Source organism: Gopherus evgoodei, chromosome 7, assembly GCF_007399415.2.
Source record: "Gopherus evgoodei ecotype Sinaloan lineage chromosome 7, rGopEvg1_v1.p, whole genome shotgun sequence".
In the NCBI taxonomy this organism is placed as follows: Eukaryota; Metazoa; Chordata; order Testudines; family Testudinidae; genus Gopherus; species Gopherus evgoodei.
Window position 1 is genome coordinate 5,037,261 of NC_044328.1, and position 24,824 is coordinate 5,062,084.

Genomic DNA, 24,824 nt, shown 5'->3' on the forward strand with positions numbered 1-24,824 from the left:
AATGATTTAGTTCAGTGGTTTTCAATCTTTTTTCATTTGTGGACACACCAAAATTTTTTGAATGGAGGTGGGGACCCCTTTGGAAATCTTAGATATAGTTTGTGGACCCCTAGGGGTCTGCAGACCACAGGATGAGAACCACGGATTTAACTCATATGACTTCTGTGACATATTATACAGGTAAACTGAGGCAAAGAACTATGAAGTGACTTGTCTAAGATCATATTGTAAGTCAGTGGCAGAAGTAGGATGTAGAATTCAGAAATCTTGGCTGCCAGTTCCCAGCCCTAACCACTAATTTAAAATAAACTAACTATACTCTGGCTGACAACTTTCAAAACTAATGACAACCCAGTGTGATTCAATATCTTTTGCCATTTTGAACTCCCAACATCTGTATTTCTAATGAAAGAGCCACCTCAGTCTTACTGCTCAGGTAAACCACAGCCAAAATTACGTAAAATAAAACAGTAGCAAATACCTGACTGCTGTTTCTTGGTAACTATCAGTGACAAGAGTGGGTGAAACCCCAATTTTTTCCATTATTCAACTTCAGCCAGTTGTGGACATTGTTGAAAACTCCAAAGAACTATATGTGGAAATCCAGAAGTGTTCGCTCCAAGTTTAAAAAAAAAAAAAAAAAAAAAGACACTAGGGCAATTTGGTGGCTCACGGTCACTCAATCTAGTTGTTGTCTAATTGCAATCACGCTAAATGACAGTACTCAAACAGAGGGATTGGCCTAGAGGTTATTCTCAATCTGGATAAGTCACCAAATACTGGATAGGGAAGGAGGCCTTAAATGTGCACACATTGAAAGAGAGCTTCCTGGTACTGACACATCAATTTTATTTTCACATTCAAACTTATGGTACCAATACCAGCTTACAGTAATGCAGCATATTCTCAGTCAGAAGCTAGATGTAATTCTGTCTCTATGTTAATTCATTTTAAGGCATCACTTATTAACAGGCTCCCACAACATCATATAACAAGGCTTGTAATTGATATTAACACTAACAAAGGTGTTTAATCGGAAGATGAAGAGCCACTATTGGCTTTGATAGTTCCTTATGTTGCTGTTTTATAGCATTCTTGTGGACTTTTATGAGTGCTGAGAATGAGAGAGTACCTGATGTCTTAGATACAACCATCTATGAAACTAAAGACAACATTTCATGCAGATTCCTCATATTTTGACTAAGACTCAGAGGTGGGGGGGCGGGAGTATTTTCCTTCAGGTTCCCTTAGGGTTTAATGTTTTCAAGCTTTTCTCAGTTTACTCCAGGGTTCCCCACTAACAAGTGGTGTTATCGAGAGGTGTCACCACCGAATTTCTGTGGCATTTCGGCAGCGATGCCTTTCGATGATGCCACTTGCTACCGACAAGCGACGTCATCGAGAGGCGTCACCGCTGAAATGCCGCAGAAATTAGGTGGCATTATGGCGGATGCTCCACCACCGCCACGGTCCTTCGTCTAGCGCCCGCCAGACGAAAAGGTTGGGGACCACTGGTGTATTCTGTAAAAATTATGTGGTAACGTCATCCAGAGGACTGGAATTCCTTGAACAGCTGTACAGATCAATTTAATAACTAAGCAAACTTTTTTTTGGGGGGGGGAAGGATGGCGGGGGTGTAGCCAAGTTTGATTTTTGAGCATTCTTATCTGTGGAATTTAGGCCCACAATCTTCTAGTCATCAGGCTCTTAGTCATATATACTGCACCAATTAAACCAGTCTCAAGAGTGGAATTTCTGTCAATATTAAATATCATCAATCAGAGAGTGATATAACCCAAAAAGTGCAGCATCTGAAATAGTTGATTCCAAATGTTATGGTAAGATAGAATTTAAAAGGGATAACTTCAAGTTACAATGAAAATGTAGGCTTAAATTTAAAAACTAATTTTTATGAAGTCCAATATTAATAAAAAAAATTCATTTTTATGTCAATGATTTTGTTTGCGCTGGAATGTTTGAAGTCAAATATTGCAGCTTCATCCTAGTTCATGAGAACCAGAAAGCGTACCTGGTCTATTTCTTTTGTCCTAGATGGATGAAATGCATGAAGTAAACAAACAATATAAGTGGTGATATGCAAATTTGATTTTTAACATTCTTTCAGATTTAATAAAATCAGGTATTATTGGTAACAGGTTAAAAAAACAGAGTTGTTTTTATTGTTGTTTTTTTATGAGTGTACTTTTAACCCAATATGGAGCCTTCATGCTGTATCAAAACTTAGTATCAGTTATCATACTGAGCTCCAAGCTGGCAGGCTTGTCACATTTATAGTATTACCAACCTCAAACATTCAAAAATCATAAGTCAGACCCCCGAAAAATCAGGAGAATCAGTTAAAAATAATAAAATTTAAAAAAAAAAAAATTTTGGGATTTTTTTTATTTTCCTTCTGGCATTCTCTCTTTTAGTATTCATGTTTTAAAGCTTTTCTCTGCAACAACGGGGGCTAGAAACTTACTTTTAAAAAAAAGAAAATCTCAGCTCTTTCTATCTGCCACATCTCTCAAGCAACTGGGTCTTTACAAGAAACACCAAATATCACAAGATTCACAATAAAATTGTGAGATTTGCTACAATGCATTTAAAAAGGAATGAAGAACTTAAGGATTCATATTTTATTCTTGATATTTAACTTTTAGGAAATTGCCAATAATACTGATGTTTTTCAAGAGTCAAAAGCAAAGTAGATCAATGCTAAAATAATTTTAAACAACTGGAAGTAAAAATGGAAGCAACAACATGGCAAACAATTGTGATAAATACACTTCATTTATACAGCAAACAAACCACCAGAAAAATATACAGTAAAGCCAGTGGGTGAAATCCTGGCCCCACTGAAGCCAATGTCAAAACTCCCAGTGATTTCAACAGGGCCAGGATTTCAACCCATAAAGTTATGCAGTTACAAACCTGGTGAAAAGGAACACCAGGCCCTAGAGCTATATTTGCACCATCATGATTTAGTTACATTTATTAGAAAAGTTTGATTATGATATAGTGATTTCCTACTGTCCATAGGAACCCCAGAAGACAGTCCCTCACATCTTGACCTACCAGCTTGCACAGGGAGTCCTAACTAAATTCTAATGCCTCTGACTCAGCCAGAAACCAAAATATATTTAATAGTAAAATGCAGTGTTTCAGAAATTCACCTTGGGCTTCACGATTTTGCCTTTACATGTCTCACCTAGCAAACTTTCATAGCACAGTAAGGTATTTTCCTCCATTTAGAGAATAAAAGATGTATAACCTGTAAAACACCTTCTAGGAAGTCACACCCTACATGAATCACAAATGAAACATGACATTCAAGTATAAAATATCAATTGGGATACTTGGTATTTGCATTTCCTTTATCAGCCCTATATCTCCCTCCAAGACACTGTCACAACATTTGTTTTATTTTCAAATTCTGATTCCTTTACTAGAATTTTAAAAAACAACTGATTTCACTCGTGCAAAAAAGGGGTACATATAGTCTCTTTGAATATGATAAAATAATTACATGACTGATTAAAATTACAGTTAAAATTTTTACACATACCTCCCTCAAACAACAAAATTTGTCACAGTCATTACATTAAAAAAAAACCACACTATAATTCTACTTCTATCCAGTTAAGTCTTTTATTAGCACACAGAATGCATCTTCCTCTAGAAAGGAAAGATGATCTTGAGGTCAAGGCACTGAACTGTGCCTCAGAAGATCAGGATTCAATTCTTAGCTCTGCCAGACATCCAGTGTGATCTTGGGAAAGTCACCTAATCTCTCTGTGTCTCAGTTCCCCATCTGCAAAACGGGGATAATATTTCCTTTATTTCATTGTCTTCTTTAGTTAGAGTATAAACTCGTCGGGGCAGAGGCTGTCTCTTTCTGTGTTTGTACAGTGTCTATCACAATGTGTCTACCTGATCTGAGTTTGGGCTTCTAGGTGCTACTGTAACAAGGATACTAATATTATAAGATATAATACTAAAATAAATAACCTCTGTTTTTGTATTTCACTTCCCCCATACTTATATTTATAACCTTCAATGTCTAAATAGTGTCTATTCTTTCCCACTTTGCATTGGACTAATATGGAAGAATTGGAACAATTACTATGACATTTTTGCTATTGGCTATTTATCAACTTGAAAAAAAATGAATGGTAGTTTCCACTGCAAAATTTGGCCTGAGATTAACCTTTCCACTGCAGTAATAAGGGTTTACCATTTGTATCTCAACTGTTTCATCTGTAAATTCTTGCAAGTAGGAATCATGTTGACCTATATGTTGTATACCAATAGCATTCTATTGGTGCTCAGTAAATAACTCGAGAATGGGTGAGGGGAAGTCATTTTCAAGTCTCTGCCAGTGAACAAGATGCAATCAGAAATTTGTTTTACATTTTATTTCCCAAACCCTACAAAATATGGGCACAGTTTACATTATGTGAAAAACATACCGGTGATAGGCTTCCCGACGGTACTTTTTCAGAGCATGCCTATCCATGTTCGCAGGAAGATCTGCTGCATTCTGGAGTCTGTCACTCCATGAGGTTGTCATTTTTAAATGATCACTTAATTCTGGAAGAGAAAAAAAGAGAAATGTGCTTAACCTGCAACATGTTTCAGGAGAGTATTGTATAGCAGGGGTCTCAAACACGCGGCCCGCAAGGTTATTTTCTGCGGCCAGTGAGCTCCTTGCGGCCCCCCTACCCTCCACCAGTTCCCCGTTCCAGGCCAATGGGAGATGCTGGGGGCGGTACCTGAAGCAACGGCAACACATACACCCCTGTGCCCCTGTTCCCCATATTCCAGCCGCTTCCCGAAGCAGCACAGGGGCAGGGCAGACAGGCGGGGAGCCTGCCCTGCCCCCGGTGCGCGCTGGGCCAGAGCCCAGCCCCCGAGCCCCCCCTGCAGTTGAACCCCCTGCCCTGAGTCCCTTGCCATACCCTGCACCCCGACCCCCTGCTACACCCCTCCTGCACCCCAACCCACTGCCCTGAACCCCCTGCTACACCCGACCCCCTGCTGCATCCCGCATCCCTCCTGCACCCCAACCCCCTCCCCTGAGCCACCTGCTGCACCCCGCACCCCTCCTGCACCCCAACCCACTGCCCTGAGCCCCGTTGCACCCCTCCTGCACCCCATCCCCTGCCAACCCCCTGCCACACCCCATCCCCTGCCACACCCCACACCCCAACCCACTGCCCTGAGCCCCCTGCCGCACCCCTCCTGCACCCCAATCCCTTGCCCTGACCCCTTGCCACACCCCTCATCCCTCCTGTACCTCACCCCAACTCCTTGCCCTGTGCCCCTGCCACACCCCACACCCCTCCTGCACCCCTTGGGGGCAGGGAGGGGCGGAGTTGGGGTGGGGATTTCAGGGAAGGGGTTGGAAGAGGCAGGGCAGAGACAAGGCTTCATGGAAGGGGTGGAGTAGGGGTGGGCCTGAGGGAGGGAGGTGTCAGTAATGCGGCCCTCGGGCCAATGTACTAGTCCTCATGTGGCCCTCCTGGTCATTTGAGTTAAAGAGCCCTGGTATAGCTGTTTCCTGATTACAAAAGGATCTTAGAGTACTAAGAAAATTCGACATGATGCATACTGTAACTACTTGTGTTTATAGGTCGAACTTGTAAAGGAAGTGACTGGAGATGTCTAAGTTCTTATGTGTTTGCACTTCCAGTCATATGAATCCTAGAAAATACACTTTGCTCTGGATGCTATCACCAAACACAAACTAAAAATATCAAGCCCAATGTCTGCTCCAAATGTCTTTGAAATACCAATTTAACTTTACCATATATCTCATCTTGCATACAAACTGCACCCCAAAATGTTTTCCCAGAGTTAAATAATGCGGTTTCAGATGTCAATAATAAATATTAGCAGATGGAGAGAGAAGCTGAGACATCTGGGGAAGGGAGAAAAGAGATGTTTTTAGCTGAGATTTCAAATGAGATGCAGTCAGTAAAGCAGACAAATGCAGTGTGGCAACTCCAGAGGGCCGAAATTCCAGAGGTTTTCCATACATGCATTTAGAAACAGGCCTTGTTTTTGCTGCTAAAAAAACAAACAGACAGTATTTTTTTACCTCAGGGTAATTAACACACAAACTATCACAGGGTAAAAACACACAATAGACAAGGCACTGTAGTTTTACAGAGAGGTAAATGAGGTGAGGTCAACCCCAGGTGGTGGTCTGGTGCTGATCTTGCCCAGAAGTTTTATCTTGTGTTTATACCTTGGGATAGGCACACACTTCAGTTACCCCAAAGCATAAATACACTTTTTAACAATGAAAACAAGGCCACAGAAAAGAGGGGCACTGTGCAAGTAGAGGGAATGGGAGAGGAGTAGAAAGAAATGACTGTAATAATTTACACTGGTATCATTTTTCAACTTCACTCAGGTAATATATGGGGCACATTTGCAATATTAATGAGTCAAATATTAACCATCTCAACTCTCCAGTAAAGTAGGTATTTACTGCCCTCCCCTTATAGCTAGGAAGCTAACACACAGAGAAGTTAAATGACTTTCACAAAGTCACAAACAGGGGTGATCATCAGAGCTAGGTTTAGAACTTCAGGCTTTGGTTCCCACTTCTGGGCTCAAACCCCTACACCAAAATCTATAGATAGTTTTAAAAGGGAAGAGGACAGTTTTTATTGTGACAGTCTGTGTGTGTTTATCTAGATTTTATTTGATTGCCATGAAATAAACAATATAAAAATCAAACCAAGGACAAACAATTTGGTTACAAAAATATGTCCCACACTCAGCACTCTGTGATCACTTTCCAATTACTAAAAAGCAAGATTTAACAAATGAATTTGCACCACATTCTGAACGCCACCAGGCTTTGGCAGACAGCCTGAAGAAAAGCATTCCAGAGCTGAGAGCTCTCTACCAAGAATTCCCTGCTACGCATCCAAGAGGTCAAACTCTGAGGAGCAGACAGCAAGAACATTCCAGTCAACTGCAACTTCCACAACAAGGCACATACGGGGAAAGTGTTTCTGCCATAGCCCATTCCCAGGCCATTTAGGGCTTTATAAATAATTACCAACAACTTCAACTGCACCAGCAGGTTCCATGGTGTAATGGTTAGCACTCTGGACTCTGAATCCAGTGATCTGAGTTTGAATCTCAGTCGGACCCAAAGGCAAATGGATGGCAGTGCACAACACAGGGCATTCAATTACCAACCCGGCCTGCTTAAAAGGCAATGCACTTTGCACTAGCTGAAGCTGAGTAATCACAAGCAGAGAGCATTGCATGTCTTGGGCTCATAGGCACTATGGTAATACAAATAATCAACAACAATCATAATTGTAATAGTCCAGGAAAGAGGAGGCAAACATGTCTGTGGAGAGAAAGGAAGGATCAAGAACTCCAGGTCAGGTGATGTTTAGAAGGTGCTTTGGGACCTTAGAAGTAGTGATGGATCGAATTAAGACCCCGAGACTGCAAACCACAAAGACTAAGGGCGGACATGCGGTCAGCAGATGGAACAGTCACAATTCCTCAAGAGCAGGGGTTCTCAAACTGGGGGTCAGAACCCCTCAGGGGGTCATGAGGTTATTACATGGGGGGTTGCAAGCTGTCAGCCTCCATCCCAAGCCCCACTTTGCCTCCAGCATTTATAATGGTGTTTAAAAACACTTTTGTATCTATTTATGTGTAAGGGGGGGGGGGGTCGCACTCAGAGGCTCTCTGTGTGAAAGGGGTCACCACTACAGAAGTCTGAGAACCCTTGTTCATGAGGCTTCAACATACCTAACGTACCAACATCACCTCTGTCTTTCCTGGCTTCATCTTCAAGCAGCTATCTTTCATCTATGGATTAGGACTCTGCAGGAAATAAATATGGCCACTAAGTGGTAATGATCACTCAAAAAGATCTCATGGCCACTGGGGCTCTGTGAAAGCAACGTCATAAAGGAGAGCATTTGGATTCCTTTTCCACATGAAGGCAGTCTGAATCCATCAACCTGCCAACCATTCTGAACATTTTCACTCGTCTACCTTTTCAGATGTCTCCATCACAACACAAAGACATAAAAAACGATAGGCCACAATCAAAGTTAGAAGACTTTTTCCATTACTTTAGCCTCATCTTGTCACTTCAACTGCCTCATGCCATTTTTGTGCCATCTTGAAAAAAAGATGATGATACAGTGGAAAGATGCATCTGAGTAGGAGTGCATTACAAAGGCCAGCAATCCCATGGTCCAAAAGTTGGATAGTATCATTTCGAAAAGAATTCCAGAACACAGTGGATCCATTTGTTTCTCAGATGGTGGGAGTATTTTAACTGTTCTCCTTTAATCGCAACCTTACATGAATGAGGAGCCAATGGAGGTGGTTGAGGTCCTGGGAGATGTGTCTGGTTTTGTAACAACATGTGAGAAAGCAGTCAGCATCATTCTGTGCATGTTGGAGTTTGAAAAGCTGAGATTTGGAGGAGCTACAGAAATCAGAGCTGCAACAACCAAGGCAAAAGGAAATAAAGGCATAAAGTAGGAGGAATTTTCATTAATTTTATTTAGAAAACATTGCATGATGATAAATCCTACCAATGCAGCAATGTTTGATAATCATGTAAACGCTAACAGGCACTTCACCAGTTAAGTAGGTATTGCTCATATAGCAATGTACCTGCTTTGAGATAAAATATTAGGAACAGATAAAAGACACAAGGATTGCAAATTTGTGGCCCCAATCCTGAAAGCCTTATTCACACAAACACCCCCACCTGACTTCAATGGATCTACTCTGGTAAATTGGAGTAGTGGATTCAGATTACTTGTGCGAATAAGAGTGAAAAGATCTCACTCTAGGTTTTCATTTTTTTTCTTTTCTGAACACAAGATCCTCTTTAAATTGATGCCAAGGATAGTGACTAAAAATATGATGGGCTAAACTACTCCATCCATTTGTAAGTTACTGGGATAAATATCTATCTGAGTGGGCAGGTGGCCACTCAAGACTTTCAATTCTGAGCAAATGAAATATGATGCATCTTTCTTTAGTTACAAATCTATTTTTGAGATTTATCATCTGTACATAACTCCACAAAAAATAGAAACTTTTGCCTAGATAAGATGCTTTAGAAATATCTCCCTATGATTTATTACAATTGTGTTCCTGTTAATGCAGTCATAATTAAGCGCCTTAGTGTTTCTGATACAGAGCTAATTTCGGAGATGTATTTTAAAAAGCTTGCTGTGAAACTCTGATCCAGGCTAGCACATGACACACAAGAGTGTCTGGAAAAGAACAATGGGATTTTTAACACAAATTTTGAAATAAACTGATTTCCTTCTTTGTTAGATAATGCCTTATTTAGAGGATTATCCATCGAAAAGTTTTGCAAATGTTGGCAAAACATAGAATGGCATGCCATTGACATTCTCCCCTTCAGGGGGACTTTTACTGGCTATTTTTCTTTCATTTTTCAGCAAATGGTTAGAAAATTCTGCATCCCAGATTAATACATATATATTTGGCTTCAGTACACTATCCTTAGTTCAGCTGATTTTGTTTTTAATACTTTGACCAAGTCAGTTCATAGGATTACATGCCAAAAAAGTACAAATAAACAACAGCAGTGACAATCCCACTTGTCTAGTACATTCTCAGAGAGTTTACACAACAGAAAACAAAACCCGCACTACACCTCTGTGTTTTAAGATACTCACAAGAAGTTTACCAAGCACAGTTTGTCTGTTTGGGGCTCATGTATTCAGTTTTGATATCCCTAACATAATTGTCAATACTGCTGTTAGGCATTCACACCATGGACAGAATCATAATACTTTACCTTGATTCTCTTTAGCACCTGGCATCACAGGCTCTCAAAGCCCTTTACAAACCTTAATTCTCATAACACCCTTGAGACAATTGGTGTTGTTATCCCCATTTCACAGATTGGAGACCTTGGGGCACAGAGAGGTGAGCCACATGTCACTGAAGTTAACTGAGGTCATAAAACAACTCAACAGCAGAGGTGGCACCTGAAGCCAGGAGTCCTGACTCCCAGTCCTTTGCACTAATCATTATATTGCACTCCCACTGTGAGTGTTGTAATACCCAAAGTGGGGCTAAACATCTCTCATATAATTGTGTGACATTATAATGTGTGTTCAAGGGTGCATGAGATATTTTAATATGTATTCAAGCACACATGTATTCTGATTTTAATATTTAGCATTGGTTGTATTGTATGGAAGTTCAATTCTGTTAAAAAAGTGACAGATTTATTTAATACAATCTCAAACTTCTATAGCTATGGAGTGCTGCTTGCCAAAATAATATTTAGATTGACTCAATCTTAGCAGGTTCATTAACAAGGCATCTTGTAATCGCCACACAACTCCAGCGCTCCCTACTTTTCTTCCCTTTTCAAACTCTGCACTGACCTTTAGTTATCCCCTATGTTCCAACAGCGCTCCCAGCCTTTCCTACTTGTTTGCCAGCTTCAATCATCTCAGTCCCTTCTTCAATGCAGAGTGTGGTACCACTACAATGAACTCATCCACACTGAAGTCCTCTTTAAAGGCCCACCTCTGCAGCACTGCTTACTGTGACTCAAGATAACTTATACATATTGGGTACCTCTACATACTGCAGCTAAACACCAATGGCTGGCCTGTGTCATCTGATGGGCTCTCAGGGCTCAGGCTGCAGCAGTGTAGATGCTGCAGCCTGAGCCCAAATGTCTACACCACAATTAAACAGCCCCTCAGTCCAAGTCAGTTGACACAGACCAGTCACTGGTATTTAATTACAATGTAGATATACCCAAAATGCCTATTGTTATTCCATGTTCCCTAATTTCTATATCTAGATTGCTAGTTCCTTACAGCAGGAAGCACTATTTTTAAATATTTGGGATGCACCTAACAGGTGCTACTGTAAATAAATAAATAAAGATATTAGGACCACTGACAATCACCTGGATCACTGGTCCGAAACCTTTTTCATCACTGTTTTGGAAGGATTGCACTAATTCCCTTAACTCTTCATTTACACATTTCTTGGGTTTTTTTGTCTAACTGTAGGGTGCCAATTCAAATCATTCTCAGCTTATCAGCCAATAATTTTGTTTATCAGCCAATCACAAAATCATTTCTGAAGGGCGTTTTAATTACTGCTACTTTTGAAAAAATAGAACATCAATTACTTTAAAACTCTAAAAAGCAACAGAGTCCCGTGGCACCTTATAGACTAACAGCATTCACCCACGAAAGCTTATGCTCCAATAAGTCTGTTAGTCTATAAGGTGCCACGGGACTCTTTGTAGCTTTTTACAGATCCAGACTAACACAGCTACCTCTCTGATATTTAAAACTCTAGCAATTTTGTGAAAGCCCACAATTTCCAAACGTAAGCATAGAAGACTGTAAATGACCTAAACCTGAAGAACGCAGTGTAGTTTGAAAGCTTGTCTCTCTCACCAACAGAAGGTGGTCCAATAAAAGATACCACCTCACCCACCTTTCTCTAAACCAGAAAATTGTTATTTTGGTATTTTCCCTGCCTTGTGCCTTGAGTAAATTCCTCATTTTAAATCATTTTTCTCCTAGAAGGCTGCCTCTTTGAGAGTATTTCTTAACTCTTTTGATGACAGCAAATAAGATCCTCTTCCTGGAACAATAATTATTTTCAAGGGATACAGTTAGCACAATCTCAACTTATGGCAATTAGTTAATGTTTTTAGATGGCTCTGAGCATGAAAAATGCAATATAACGGCTAAACAGTATTAACGGGCAGGAATTCTTGTTCATGCTAACTGGAGATGTGCATGAATTGAATTGAAAATACGCCCTGCAGTTTGCAAGTTATAGTAAAAGATATGATTGGATTCATAATACTGCACCTGCGCCCCATTAATTGCACTGGCTTCACATCCATTTCTTGGTGTCATTTAAGATCTATAAAGACCTATATGGTTTGGGTCATGTCTGCCACAGGGCCTCTCTCTCTTTCTCTCCCTGTGCACCACTGCAATGGCTGAGATGTTTTTTGCCAACAGTCCACAGGGAGCTGGTCAAACATTTCTTGTTCATGCATTTATTTGTTATACTTTGGTTCACAGACTATAGTCTCCAACGGGTTATTTCTAGATAGGTGTGGTAGTAGAAGGAGAAGGCTGTTTACAGGGTCTATTATGGACAGTGATTTAATTTCTGGCCAAATAGCCTCTGTGTAGTCCACACAGGTGCTATAGTAATTGCTGCATAATTAACTATTAATTAAACAAACCAGTTTTTGTTAATTTGGATGTCTTTTCTAGACACAATGTGTATTGACACTCTTATGCAAAGTATTATTAATTATTTGTATCACTACAGTCATGAACCAATATCCACTGTGCTAGGAATGTACAGACCCAGGAAAAAAGACAGATCCTCCCTCAAAGTGCTTACAATCTAAGTGTCAGAAAAGAGACAACAGATGGAAACAGCAACAGGGGAGTACAATGAAATAAGGAGACAACATTGATCAGCATGACAGGCAATGGTCTCAGCACACCAGAAGCATAACCCCTTGTCAGGTTTTTTCATTCATCGTGGGAAAGGAGAGTTTTGAGGCGGGATTTGCAGGAAGATAATGAGGAAGCTTTGCAGATGTTTAAAAGGACCTCTTCCTAGGCTTGAGGAGCAACATGGGAGTTGCATTTTAAAACAAGCAACAGGTGGGAGATGATGGCTGGCTTCACTGACAGAGGCAGGTGAGAGAGGGGTGGAGGAGAAGGTGTTGAAACATAAGCTTCTTGTCTTCACTTTTATGTGATTGAGGAGGAGCTGCCAGTGGATGGATGCAAAAAGAGGAGTGACATGGTCAAAGCTATAGGCTAAGAACATAAACCATTCAGAATGTATCTGGAAAGACTGCGTGATGCAAGACTGTATTTATCAAAGCCAGAGAAAAGGGCATTGCAGTAATAGAGACACAAGATGAGGAGAATGTGGACAACATTTTTAGCAGTGTGGATGGCTAGAAAAGGCCGTATCTTAGAGAGGTTATGCAGAAAGAATCAGCAAGATCAAGACATGGTCCTCTCTCTAGGTCCTCACATTCAGGCTGAGTAAAAGATGATAAATGGGTTACACCCCTGAGTGACAGGCAGGACAGTGGTGTTGACCACAGTGATCAAAAAAGGAAGGAAGGGGGAGAGCTTGTGAGAGGAAGATTAAAAGCTCTGTTTTAGCCATATTGAGTTTGAGCTGATGGCTAGATATCCACAAGGAGATATCAGAGAGACCAGCTGAAATTTTACTTGGATCAGAATGAGAGGGGTCTGGAGTAGGGAGTTAGATCTGTGAGTTGTCAGCACAGAGTTGGTAGCTGAATTGGTGTTTGTGGGTGAGATTACCTGGAGATAAGGTGTACAGGGCAAAGAGAAGGGGATCAGTGACAGAGTTCTGTGGAATCCCTGCAGGAAGTTGGAGGGGAGATGAGGAGAAGCCAATATTAACATTTTTACCATCACATTTTATATTCTTCTGTCACCCATAGAAGTTAAGCAATTTGCATAGGGTCAAAGTGCAAAACGTGTCTCAGTTGGGATTAAAATTCAGGAGTTCCTTGTTCCTAAAGTGAGTGTTCAGTCCTCTAGATCCTGCAGCTTCATAGACTGCCTTGGTTCTCTCCATCAGCACCAGCTATAGCATTTTTTATTGTTTAGATATACTGTTGGTAGTCCATCACTGATGATGACAATATTGTCACAGTTCTCGCCTATGGCTACACATAGGACTCCTAAGTCCTGATGCACAGAGTCAGCCGCACTGAGGGCATGAGAAGTCTGTATCTATGATGTTTGATGGTGCAGCTCTTTCACATGGCGCCTTTCACGTGAAGCATGGAGATGATTTTGTCAATCCTGCTCAAAACTGTTACATGCTGATCTTTTCAGAGACCACCAGTGAGCCATTTGCTCAAGTTCTTTGGGACTGATTCCAGCCCACTGGAGACTGCTCTTCAGATTATCTTTGAAGCACTTATATGGATGACTCTTCTTTCTTTTGCCCTGACTCAGCTCCCATGCAAGATCTGCTTCGGGAGACAGTGGTCCTCCATTCTGATGACATGTCCGATCCACCCAAGTTGTCTTCTCCGTAACATTTCCTCAATGCTGGTTGTGCTTGCTCTCTCAGGGACCTTAATATTGGTCACACACCCTGCCAATGAATGCTCACTATTGAGCGGTAAGAGCACATGTAACATTGCTCGAGCAGTTTAATGTGATGTCTATAAAGAGTCCACATCTCTTTCCATACAGGAAAGATGTTAGAACCACTGCACTGTAGAGCTTCAGTTTGGTGGAGAGACAAATTTTGTGTAGGTTAAGGACTTTTGTTCAGAGTCAGCCAAAGGTCTGGCTGGCTTTGCTAATTCTGGAGGAAATTTCCTTATCAAGGGAACTGTCACTCAAGATAGTGCTGCCCAAATATTTGAACTAATCCACATTTTTCAGCTGTGTGCCTTGGATGAAAATGGCTGGCACTGGGGCATTGGAATGAGGTGCTGGTTGGAACAAGACCTCTGTCTTCCTGAGACAATGGTGAGGCCAAAGAGCTGAGATGCTTCAGAAAATCTATCAATGATGATGATATAAAGTAATATAGGACCAGTACACCATACATCTGACCAGCCAGCGATGGTGCTTCTAACAGTACCACCGGCAAAGCCATTAAGAATAGGTGATCTGGTCACAGAAAAGGATGAAGTCTTATGGAGACCCTACATGATTTATGAATAAGGCCCCATAAACACAGGGCCAGCCTTGCAACCATATGCAGCCTTTAAAATGGGTATCATGGAACTCCAACCTGGGGAAAATAAGAAAATTAGAGGCGAGCTGCCACGTATTGCTGAGCCAAACAAAAGTCGATACATCTGTACCAACACACACAATTATTTTTTGTAATTAATCTCTACAACACAAAGTGCTGTGAGGCTTGATTAATTAATGTCCATAATGTGTGCCGAGATCCTCACAGAGAAGGCACTATAAGCAGAGTATTAATAACATCCATAGCTACCAGTTATAACAACATTCTGGCATATTTTTAATAAATGCTACTTGTGTTTCTTTTATGTTACCTTTGTGGAGATAATTAATTCTTCATAGCATCAAAGATATCAATTAAATCAAAGGGTTTATTATTAACCTAAGACATTTTGATTTTTTTAATACTACATATGATGCATGGATAAAAACTAACATTCTTTGCTTGCTAATAATAATATAGTAACTCCTCACTTAAATTCACATTTTTCAAGAACATAACTACAACGTTAAGTGAATCCAATTTCCCCATAAGGATTAATGTAAATAGGGGTGGTTAGGTTCCAGGGCAGCTTCCCCTACTCTGCAAGCACCAGGGGCGGGAGGCTAAACCCTCAGCCCGCCCACTCCACCCCTTCCCCCAAACCCCCACCACCCTTGACTCACCTCTTCTCCCCAACTCCTCTCCCTTTACTTTGCACTGCATCCTGGCTCCTCCCCCCTCCCTCCCCTCCCTTCTAAATTCCGCAAGCCAGCTGATTGCCATGTTCGGGAGGGAGGGAGGAGGTGCACAGAGTCTTCCCCCGTCCCTCCTGCCCAGGGAAATCTGCTGGCTTGCCACGTTCTGGAGGCAGGGGAGAGAGGGGGAGCCTGCGTGCCAAGTCCTTGCTCCTCCTCCTTCCCTCTTGCCTCCAAAACACCCCAAGCCAGCTGATTGCCGCTAGCAGGAGGAGGAGGGAGAAGGCGCTGATCCAGAGGGTCTGCTGACGGGTGGGAGGCGCTGTGAGGGAGCACAGGGAGGCCGCCAGCTGTGGAGAAGGCAGGCAGCCAAACAACATAAGAGTGGAACATTACACAACTTTAAATGAGTATGTTCCCTAACTGATCAGCAACATAACGAAACAACGTTAAGCGGAGGAGTTACTGTATTTAGCATTTCTTTAGCAATGCCTAACCAAGGAACTTTCATTAATTAAGGCTCCCAACAGTCCTGTGGAGTAGGCATGTATTTTATCTCCATTCTACAGATATGGAAAATGAGGCAGAAAGACACAAAGTGATAAATGTGAGGTCACAGCATGACTCAATGCTTCCAGCCAGGAAAAGAAATCAGATCTCCTGGCCCTGTGCCTGAACCACAAGACCACCCATACTCCCTCAGATAGTTGTCACATCTTTGTCTGTCTTGAAACAGGAGCCGTGAGCCCTCTAATAAGTTAATTCACATATTTTCCAGTCTTCATAGAGCTTCTACATCTCCATATCCTCTGCAGAATTGCTGTACTCTAACATCAATGCTGGCTTTATCATTCTCAGCTGACAAACTTATGCCTCTTACCCCCAGTGTACTGTTAATGTAACACTAATTTTCTGCTCTCTCTACCATGCGTGCACAGTACTGTCATACATCTAGAAACAAAGAATACAGGTCATACTTGCAAGATGGGAGACTCTATTCTGGGAAGCAGTGACTCTGAGAAGGCCTCGCAGGTCATGATGGCTAAGTGTGATGGTGTGGCCAAAAGGGTAAATATGATCCTGGGCTGTATAAACAGAGGAATATAAATTATATTTCTTTTGTAATTTGCACTGGTGCAGCCACTACTGGAATACTGTGTCTAGTTCTGGTCTCCACAATTCAAGAAAAATGTTGATAAACCAGAGAGGGTTCAGAGAAAAAACACAAAAATGATTAAAGGATTGGAAAACATACCTCATAATGAAAAATGTAGGAAGCTCAATCTGTTTATCATAACAAAGAAAAGGTTAAGGGGTGACTTGATCACAATCCAAATGTACCTACATGGGGAACAGAAATCTGATAACAGAGGGCTCTTCAGTCTACAAGACAATGGTATAATAAGATTCAATGGCTGAAAGCTGAAGCAAAACAAATTCAGACTAGAAATAAGGTGCAAATTTCTAATAATGAGGGCAATTAACCACTGGAACAACTTACCACAGGTTGTGGTGGACCCTCCATCACTGGAATTTTGTTACTCAAGACTGGATGTTTTTCTAAAGATATGCTTTAGTTCAAATAGGAATAAAATAGGGAAGTGTTATGACCTGTGTTAATCAGGCTAATTGATCACAATGGTCCCTTCTGGCTTTCTAATCTATTAATAATGGGAACTCCTGCCCTCTACAATGATACTAATTGACCACAAAACTAAGGCAATGCTTTGAAGTTGTTAATACAATGTCAGTGTATGGACAAAAGGTTGCTTTTGGGAACCTCAAAGTGCACAAAAACCTTCCACTCACTGTAAATGAATGGTTACAGTACAATACAAGACTTAGTCAGAGCCCTCAATACTGCACCTATTCTACTCACTCAATTAAGAGCTAATGCAATCCTGGGATGCATAAACAAGGGAACCCTGAGTAAGAGTAGAGACGTTATTTTACTTCTCTATTAGGCCCCAGTGTGACCATTACTGGAATAAGGTGTCCAGTTCCAGTGTCCACAACTCAAGAAGGATGTTGATAAACTGGAGAGGGTTCAGAGAAGAGCCTCAAGAACAACTAAAGGATTAGAAAACATGTCTTATAGTGATAGACTCAAGGAGCTCAATCTATTTAGCGTAACAAAGAAAAGGTCAAGGGGTGACTTGATTACAGTTTATAAGAATCTATATAGGGAACAAATATTTGATAATAGGTTCTTCAATCTAGCAGAGAAAGGTATAACACAATCCAGTGAGTGTAAGTTGAAGCTAAAAAAATTCAGACTGGAAATCAGGTGTAAATTTTTAAATGATGAGAGTAATTAACCACTGGAACAATTTGCTAAGGGTTGCTGTGGATTCTCCATCACTGACTATTTTTAAAACATGACTAGAAGTTTTTCTAAAATATATGCTCTAGGCAAGGTGGATAAAAATCAATGCTTTTTTTTTTTAATCAAAGAAATTCAGATTTTTATTTAAAACAGATTTTTTAATAAAAAAAATTTTCTTCAAAAAGCAATCTAAAGAGTTTTAATTAAGATACATTATAGCTCAAAGATATCTCAACATGGAATAGGGATTATAAATTCTAATTCTTTAGTATGAGACAAATATATTCATGTAATGTCTAAGAAAAGTTTTGTAAATGAGTTCCAACAGTTCATGGATTAGGGACCCAATCTTATAGGGCTCCAGGGACTTCTGTATAGATCATTTAGGTTAATCTTTCCATCTACCCATTGGGACTCACTGCTCAGTCTAGAAAATACCATGCTTAGTTTTGCAGTTCTCAAACTATGGACGTGTGTCTCCAGAGATAACATGCTTGTTAACAGCAAAAATATTTTAAAATAAATAATATATAGAGGTAAGAAATAACAGACCTCAACCCTACTGTCCCTCTGCAAATTTGTGTACACAGAGTCAATCCCTTAACTCTCTCTAAAACTGCAAAGTTTCAAAAAGTTCAATGAATAGAAGAGGGAGCGGAATAGATCTGGACAAGAAGAAGTAGTCTGGAGATAAATGTGAGAAGGGCGGGACAGCCAGCAGAAACATTCTCTCACTAGAAGGGAAAACCTATGATGGCAGCAGGCCATAAGAGAGACCCAGTTGGCAATATTTTAATGAAGTTCCAGTGAGTAAGACAGGCGTGTGTGCAAAATGCAAACAGTGCAACAAAGAAATGCAGGGCCTGGTTGCCCAAATGAAACAACATCGTGAGACGTGTTCTTTCTCAGGAGGAAGCTGCGTTGAAGATGATGAAAGGAACATGTCTGAACATGCAAGACCTTCAGGTTGATAAACTTTTTTAATTTCATACTTCTTTCTTAAGGACTGCCTATCTTCCTTCTGGACTATTCTTGAATTCTCATGTTTGAGCAAAAAATATAGTTGTTACTCTATGGTACCATCATTTTAGATGCAGTTGTAAAAAAGGATCAACTGAAACAGACAGATCTTCCTTTTACAATTTCACCTTTAAAGTAGTACTGAGTGTCAGTGAATGCAATGAGTAATATTAAATGAGCAGTGTGGTAATAATAATTAAATAACTGCATTGACTTATTTTGTTTAGGAGAATCCATCCTCAACATACAGGATTCTGAAGACTATCCACCTTCAAGATCACCATCACTATCTATAGTTTCAGAGTTATCTGCCAATAATAGTGTTTCAGTCACATCATGTATGTCACATAGCAACAGAGTGTGTGTATATATATATATCACCTGTAGCAAAAAGAAGAAAAAAATCTCCATTATCCAGAAACAACCACAGATAAGTTTGTGATAAGAACCAGCAGATTACAAAAAGAGGTAATTGATGAAAAAATTGCCTGGTTTGTTTATGCAACAAACTCTCCTTTCTGTAGGACTGAGAACCCACACTTCATTAACATGGTTCAGTCATTAAGACCAGGATACAGTCCACCCAACAGAGCTGACGTCGCAGGCAAATTACTGGATAAAGTGTATCAAAGAGAAATTGAGCAGCATGCAAAAGGTCTAGAGGGTAAAATTGTCAACCTGAGTCTTAATGGGCGGAGCAACGTCCACAATGATCCTGTTGTATGAAGTGTGGCAACAGAAGAAGGGAATGTCTTCCTTACAGAAACAATTGATACATCAGGAAATGCACACACAGCGGAATACTTACAAGTAAACTGTGAAAAAAAATTCAAATGTCTAGTATGCAGCTTGTGCACAGACAATGCTGTAAATATATCCAAGATGAGAAGAAATTATTTAGAAGAGAGTCCTCAGCTAATAACATATGGTTGCAGTGCTCATTTGATGCATCTCCTAGCCAAAGACTTCAGTGTTACAGAAATAAAGGCTAACGTTGTTGAAATTGCAAAATAATTCCGTAACAACCACTTTGCAGCAGCTGCTCTGAAAAAAGTGGGAGGAACCGAGCTAACTCTCCCACAAGACATGTGATGGAACTCAGTAGTGGACTGATCTGAGCACTGTATCAAGAATTTGATGACAATTTGTGAACAAAATCGTGAAAAAATAGATGGCACTGTCACAGTCGAAGTTCTCAACACTGGGCTTAAGAGAAACGTTGAACACATGCTGAGTACCCTGAAGCCTATTTCTGTAGCCTTGAACAAAATGCAGGGAAATGGCTATTTTATTGCTGACACTGTTGAAATCTGGAAGGAACTGAGTGAGATCTTGGTGAGTTAAATTATAAGCATTAAAAAAAAGCAAATGAGACAAGTCCTATCCCCAGCTCATTTTCTTGCATATATTCTCAATACCAGGGTCACACCTTAACTGCTGAAGGAGTTGGCTATGACATGGACATCCAACAATTATCCCTCCTTAATGCCAACTACAATAATCTTCAGAGTTAAGGGTGAACAACTCAAGAAATATATGTTTACTGATGTTTTAAAGAAAGTCACACCAGTGAACTGGTGGAAGTCACTCAAGCACTTTGATTCAGAGACTGTTGAAGTGATAATCTCACTTTTAACAGCAATAGCTTCTTCTGCCGGTGTAGAAAGAACATTTTCTTCCTTTGGACTAATCCATTCCAAATTGAGAAATCGTTTGGGACCCGAAAAAGTAGGAAAGCTTCTTTTTCTTTTCCAGATTATGAACAAACAGGAAAATGAAGGTGAAGATAACCAAGTTAGGTGTACAAGCCAATATTTTAAGTTTCTCATGTTGACCAGGCTGACAGTCAATTTAATTTTTGGTTTTTTGCTTTTAAATATTTCATTTAACTATTTTAGTTAAAAATAATTTTAACAAAAAGAAAGCTGATTTTAAAAAACTTGAATGTTTAAATTCAAAAATTTATATGCTTGTTTTGTTAAAATATTGTATGTTTGCTGTTGAAGAAAAAAATCCAGACTATTTAACATTGTTGTTTTAGTTAAATAAAACAATTTAAATGTCTGTCTGGTGAGGTTGTCCTCCTAATACAGCATGGAAAGAATATCCTCCAAATATTAATGATTAATCGGTTGAATTGGAGATAGTTCACCTCCCAATGACTTCATAAATATCTGCTTCAATTACCTTTGGTGAATGAAATAACCAATCATTCATTTTCTGATATAGCTGTAAAACTAATCTGAAAAGTTTTCAAAATAAATCACTGATTAAAAACGTATAGTATGTACCTTCTAAAAATGAAACCTACATCTATCTCTGAGTTGTGAAGAATATGTATTAAGGTTATAACAACCAACAAGAATGCACTTTTATGTAGAAATTCATGATTAAATCGAGTCTTCCTGACTAGGGATTTAAATGAATTTGATTTAAATCAAATCCACCCTGGAGAATTCTCTCTTTACTATAGTTTCAACCAATCTGCCTGGTACTGAAGTTAGACTTACCAGCCTGTAACTGCCAGGATCACCTCAGAAGCCTTTTTTCAAAATGGGTGTTATATTAGCTATCCATCAGTCATCTGGTAAACAGGCTGAATTTTACTTTTCTATGCTACAGATTTTATACAACAACTTTGTCCTGGAAAAAATGCAGGACATCCACCTACACTTTCACGTGGCTGCTCTTTGGTAATAAGCTCTATAAACATGTACTATGCAAAAAGCAGCCTTCATGTACATACAGTGGTCAGCATCCCAAGCTGATCAAATAACCCTGAGCTGCACTGCCAAGTTAATTTTGTATTTAAAATGATTTTTTTTCTGTTTATATTTTACATAAGAAATAGCAAGATGCCCACCTCTGATCTTTCCTGGTTTTACTAGAAGACTTTATGGGAGTCTCAAAGGATGTACATATTGTGACTTCTCACACTTTAGTAAATGGCCCTGGGGCATTGAATTTTTGACAAGGACATCATCTGTTCAATGGAGAAAGGATGGACTTGTGGTTAAGGCACTCACCTAGAATTCAAGAGACCTGGACTCAATAACCAACTCTGACACAGCTTCCTGTGTGATCCTGGGTATGTCCCTTAATCTCTTGTGCCAGAGATAATACTTCCCTACCTCACAGGGGTGTTGTGAAGATAAATCCATAAATAGTATAGTAACCAGATATGATATGGGCGCCTGTTGGATCTCTTTTTAGGGAGTACTATTATTTATACAGCACCAAGAGCACAACAGGCACTTAGCTTACCGTCAGTCTTCTGGGGTTCTCCTTTTTGCACTTATTTTTTATTGCAACTCTTCCCTCCACTCCACCCTCCCAAAAGCTCTGTATTATGGCCCCAGCCTTTCACCTGACAATGGCAGGAGCGAGCTGCCTCCACCCTAAAGTCAATACCACTCCTGGATTAGCCTTCGAGAACCGGAAACGCTCCCTTAGCCAAGGGAGTGAGCATGCTACCTCTGCAATACTCTCAGCCTATCAGACTGAGGGTCTCAATACATGCCCCATAGATATAATCCACTTTTCTCATCCACCCTCTCCCCAAATGAAGGGTGACTGATTAAAATATCTTTGTATCTTATGTATCATTCATTATATGCTAACAGTGAATTTAAACAAAATACATCTCCTGAACTGTGTTCAAGCCTTAATTGCTCAGTCCACTCTGGTAACCCTGCAGCACTTTACCTGTGATAAGAAAGCCACATTGACCTATCAGTTGAACAAACAGGAAGATGAGGAAACAGGTAAAGTGACATTCATATCTGTGTTTAACTGCAGTTACAGCATTTTGTTTCTATAGATAAAGCGAGCACCATTAATTTATTTTATTTTCTGATCTGTTTTTTCAGTCAGTGGTGGGCTGGACTGTCACATGATCTGCTCTGCCCCCTTTCCCTGGGAACTTCTGGGGCTGGTTCGCTGACTGAGTCAACCCAGAACACACCAACTAGACTCACCTGGGTTTAGGGATTATGATATATGCTAAACTATCAGTTGAGTTTAAAAAACTGACTGCAAAACTGAGTTATTTTTGCTAGTAATTAATGGAGCTGGATGGATCAATTACCTCACTGCGATTGTTATGGATAGCACTTTCACAGCATGTCTTCACTTGAGGGTTCCATTTTTTTCCACTTCATTAAACCCTCTAAGAATGTTTTCATATATAAAGTGTTCCACACATTACACAGATGTCAGTGTGGAGAACTACAAACATCTAGGCCAAAGCCAGCTAATTCAAGGGCCTGCTCTTTTTGCTTTCTTAAGCAAACTGTGAAAAATGAGACTATTTCACAGCATTCTGTAGGAGCGCCTAAGGAAAGCTACATCTTTATTTTTCCTTTCCCCACCCTACAATCTTCCTATTAAGTACACACTCAGTATAAGAAGTCTCTGTTTTGAAATATTCTGAGCATAACTGGGAGCTGTAAATATTATTCCTGCGGTTAGATAACTAAGTTACACCTGGACTGTGAAATGACTTCAGGACACAGCTGGACACAATGGAACACCCCATCCCCTTCTTTTTTTTCAAATGAATTTGTACTGGCAAAAGGCACCAGATTGGCAGTTTGGGAGGCTGAAGTTATCTGTTTAGCCACAGAATGGATAAAGCACAGGCAGTATTAGTGCAAGAATCCACACACTAGACCCAAGTCCGTCATGCTGGTTCTGGAAAGAACATCTTCCGGGCTCTTCAAAGCTTGTGCCTTTGTCTTCTACCTGATTCCCACCCCAAGTTAGAGAAGCTGTGCTCAAACATTCATATGTTTGATTTAAAAACCGAAACAAAATGCGCAAATAGCAATATTACATCTACCAATATTTCACTACTGTAACCTTCATTCCCCCATATCTCTTCCTCCACCTTTGTTTATTCGTATCTTTGCTGTGTTAAGTCTGATCTAGCTGGTAAGATCCACAAGCTAAGGACCTTTAATTTTAATGGCCTAGGTGCGCATCAGCAGCACTGTATAAACAAATATAGGGGAGAAAGGATTAATGACCCGTTTAGTCTTTGGTCTCTACCAAAAAGGGAAGTATTTCCTCACACAGTGCACAGTCAACCTGTGGAACTCCTTGTCAGAGGATGCTGTGAAGGCCAAACACTAATAGGGTTCAAAAACTCATGGAGGACAGGTCCATCAATGGCTATTAGCTAGCATGGGCAGGAATGGTGTCTCTAGCCTCTGTTTGCCAGAAGCTGGGAATGAGCGACAGGGGATGGCTCACTTGACGATTACCTGTTCTGCTCATTCCCTCTGAGGCACCTGGCACTGGCCACTTTTGGAAGACAGGATACTGGGCTAGATGGACCTTCGGTCTGACCCAGTAGGGCCGTTCTTACGTTACATATCAGCAATTGTGACAGTGAGTTTTGCAACAGATGTACCTATATAGAAGAAACTTGACTGAGGCCTGGTCTACACTACGTGTTTAAACCGAATTTATCAGCATTAAACCAATTTAACCCTGCACCCGTCCACACAACGAGGCCCTTTATATCGATATAAAGGGCTCTTTAAACTGGTTTCTGTACTCCTCCCCGACGAGAGGAGTAGCGCTGAAATCGGTATTGCCATGTCAGATTAGGGTTAGTGTGGCCGCAAATCGACGGTATTGGCCTCCGGGCGGTATCCCACAGTGCACCATTGTGACCGCTCTGGAAAGCGATCTGAACTTGGATGGACTGGCCAGGTAGACAGGAAAAGCCCTGCAAACTTTTGAATTTCATTTCCTGTTTGCCCAGCGTGGATCTCTGATCAGCACGGGTGGCGATGCATTCCCAAATCCAAAGAGCTCCAGCATGAACTGTACAGGAGATACTGGATCTGATCGCTGTATGGGGAGACAAATCTGTTCTATCACAGCTCCGTTACAGAAGACGAAATGACAAAGCATTTGAAAAAATCTCCAGGCTATGACAGACAGAGGCCACAGCACAGTGCTGTGTGACAAGCGTA

The 24,824-nt window shown here is 40.5% G+C and overlaps 1 protein-coding gene and 1 non-coding gene across 3 annotated transcripts in view; one reads left to right on the forward strand and one right to left on the reverse strand.

Moving 5' to 3' along the window:
* NT5C2 (5'-nucleotidase, cytosolic II) overlaps window positions 1-24,824 on the reverse strand; it is an 88,963-nt gene that overhangs the window by 57,070 nt on the left and 7,069 nt on the right. For both annotated transcript variants that reach the window (XM_030569494.1, XM_030569498.1), the window contains exon 2: window positions 4,473-4,593. In XM_030569494.1, the coding sequence (XP_030425354.1) occupies window positions 4,473-4,573 (101 nt within the window). In that variant the 5' untranslated portion in view covers window positions 4,574-4,593. The remainder of the gene's footprint in view (window positions 1-4,472; window positions 4,594-24,824) is intronic.
* On the forward strand, window positions 7,102-7,173 carry TRNAQ-CUG. Its single transcript has one exon. It is a non-coding gene; the product is annotated as a tRNA-Gln (tRNA).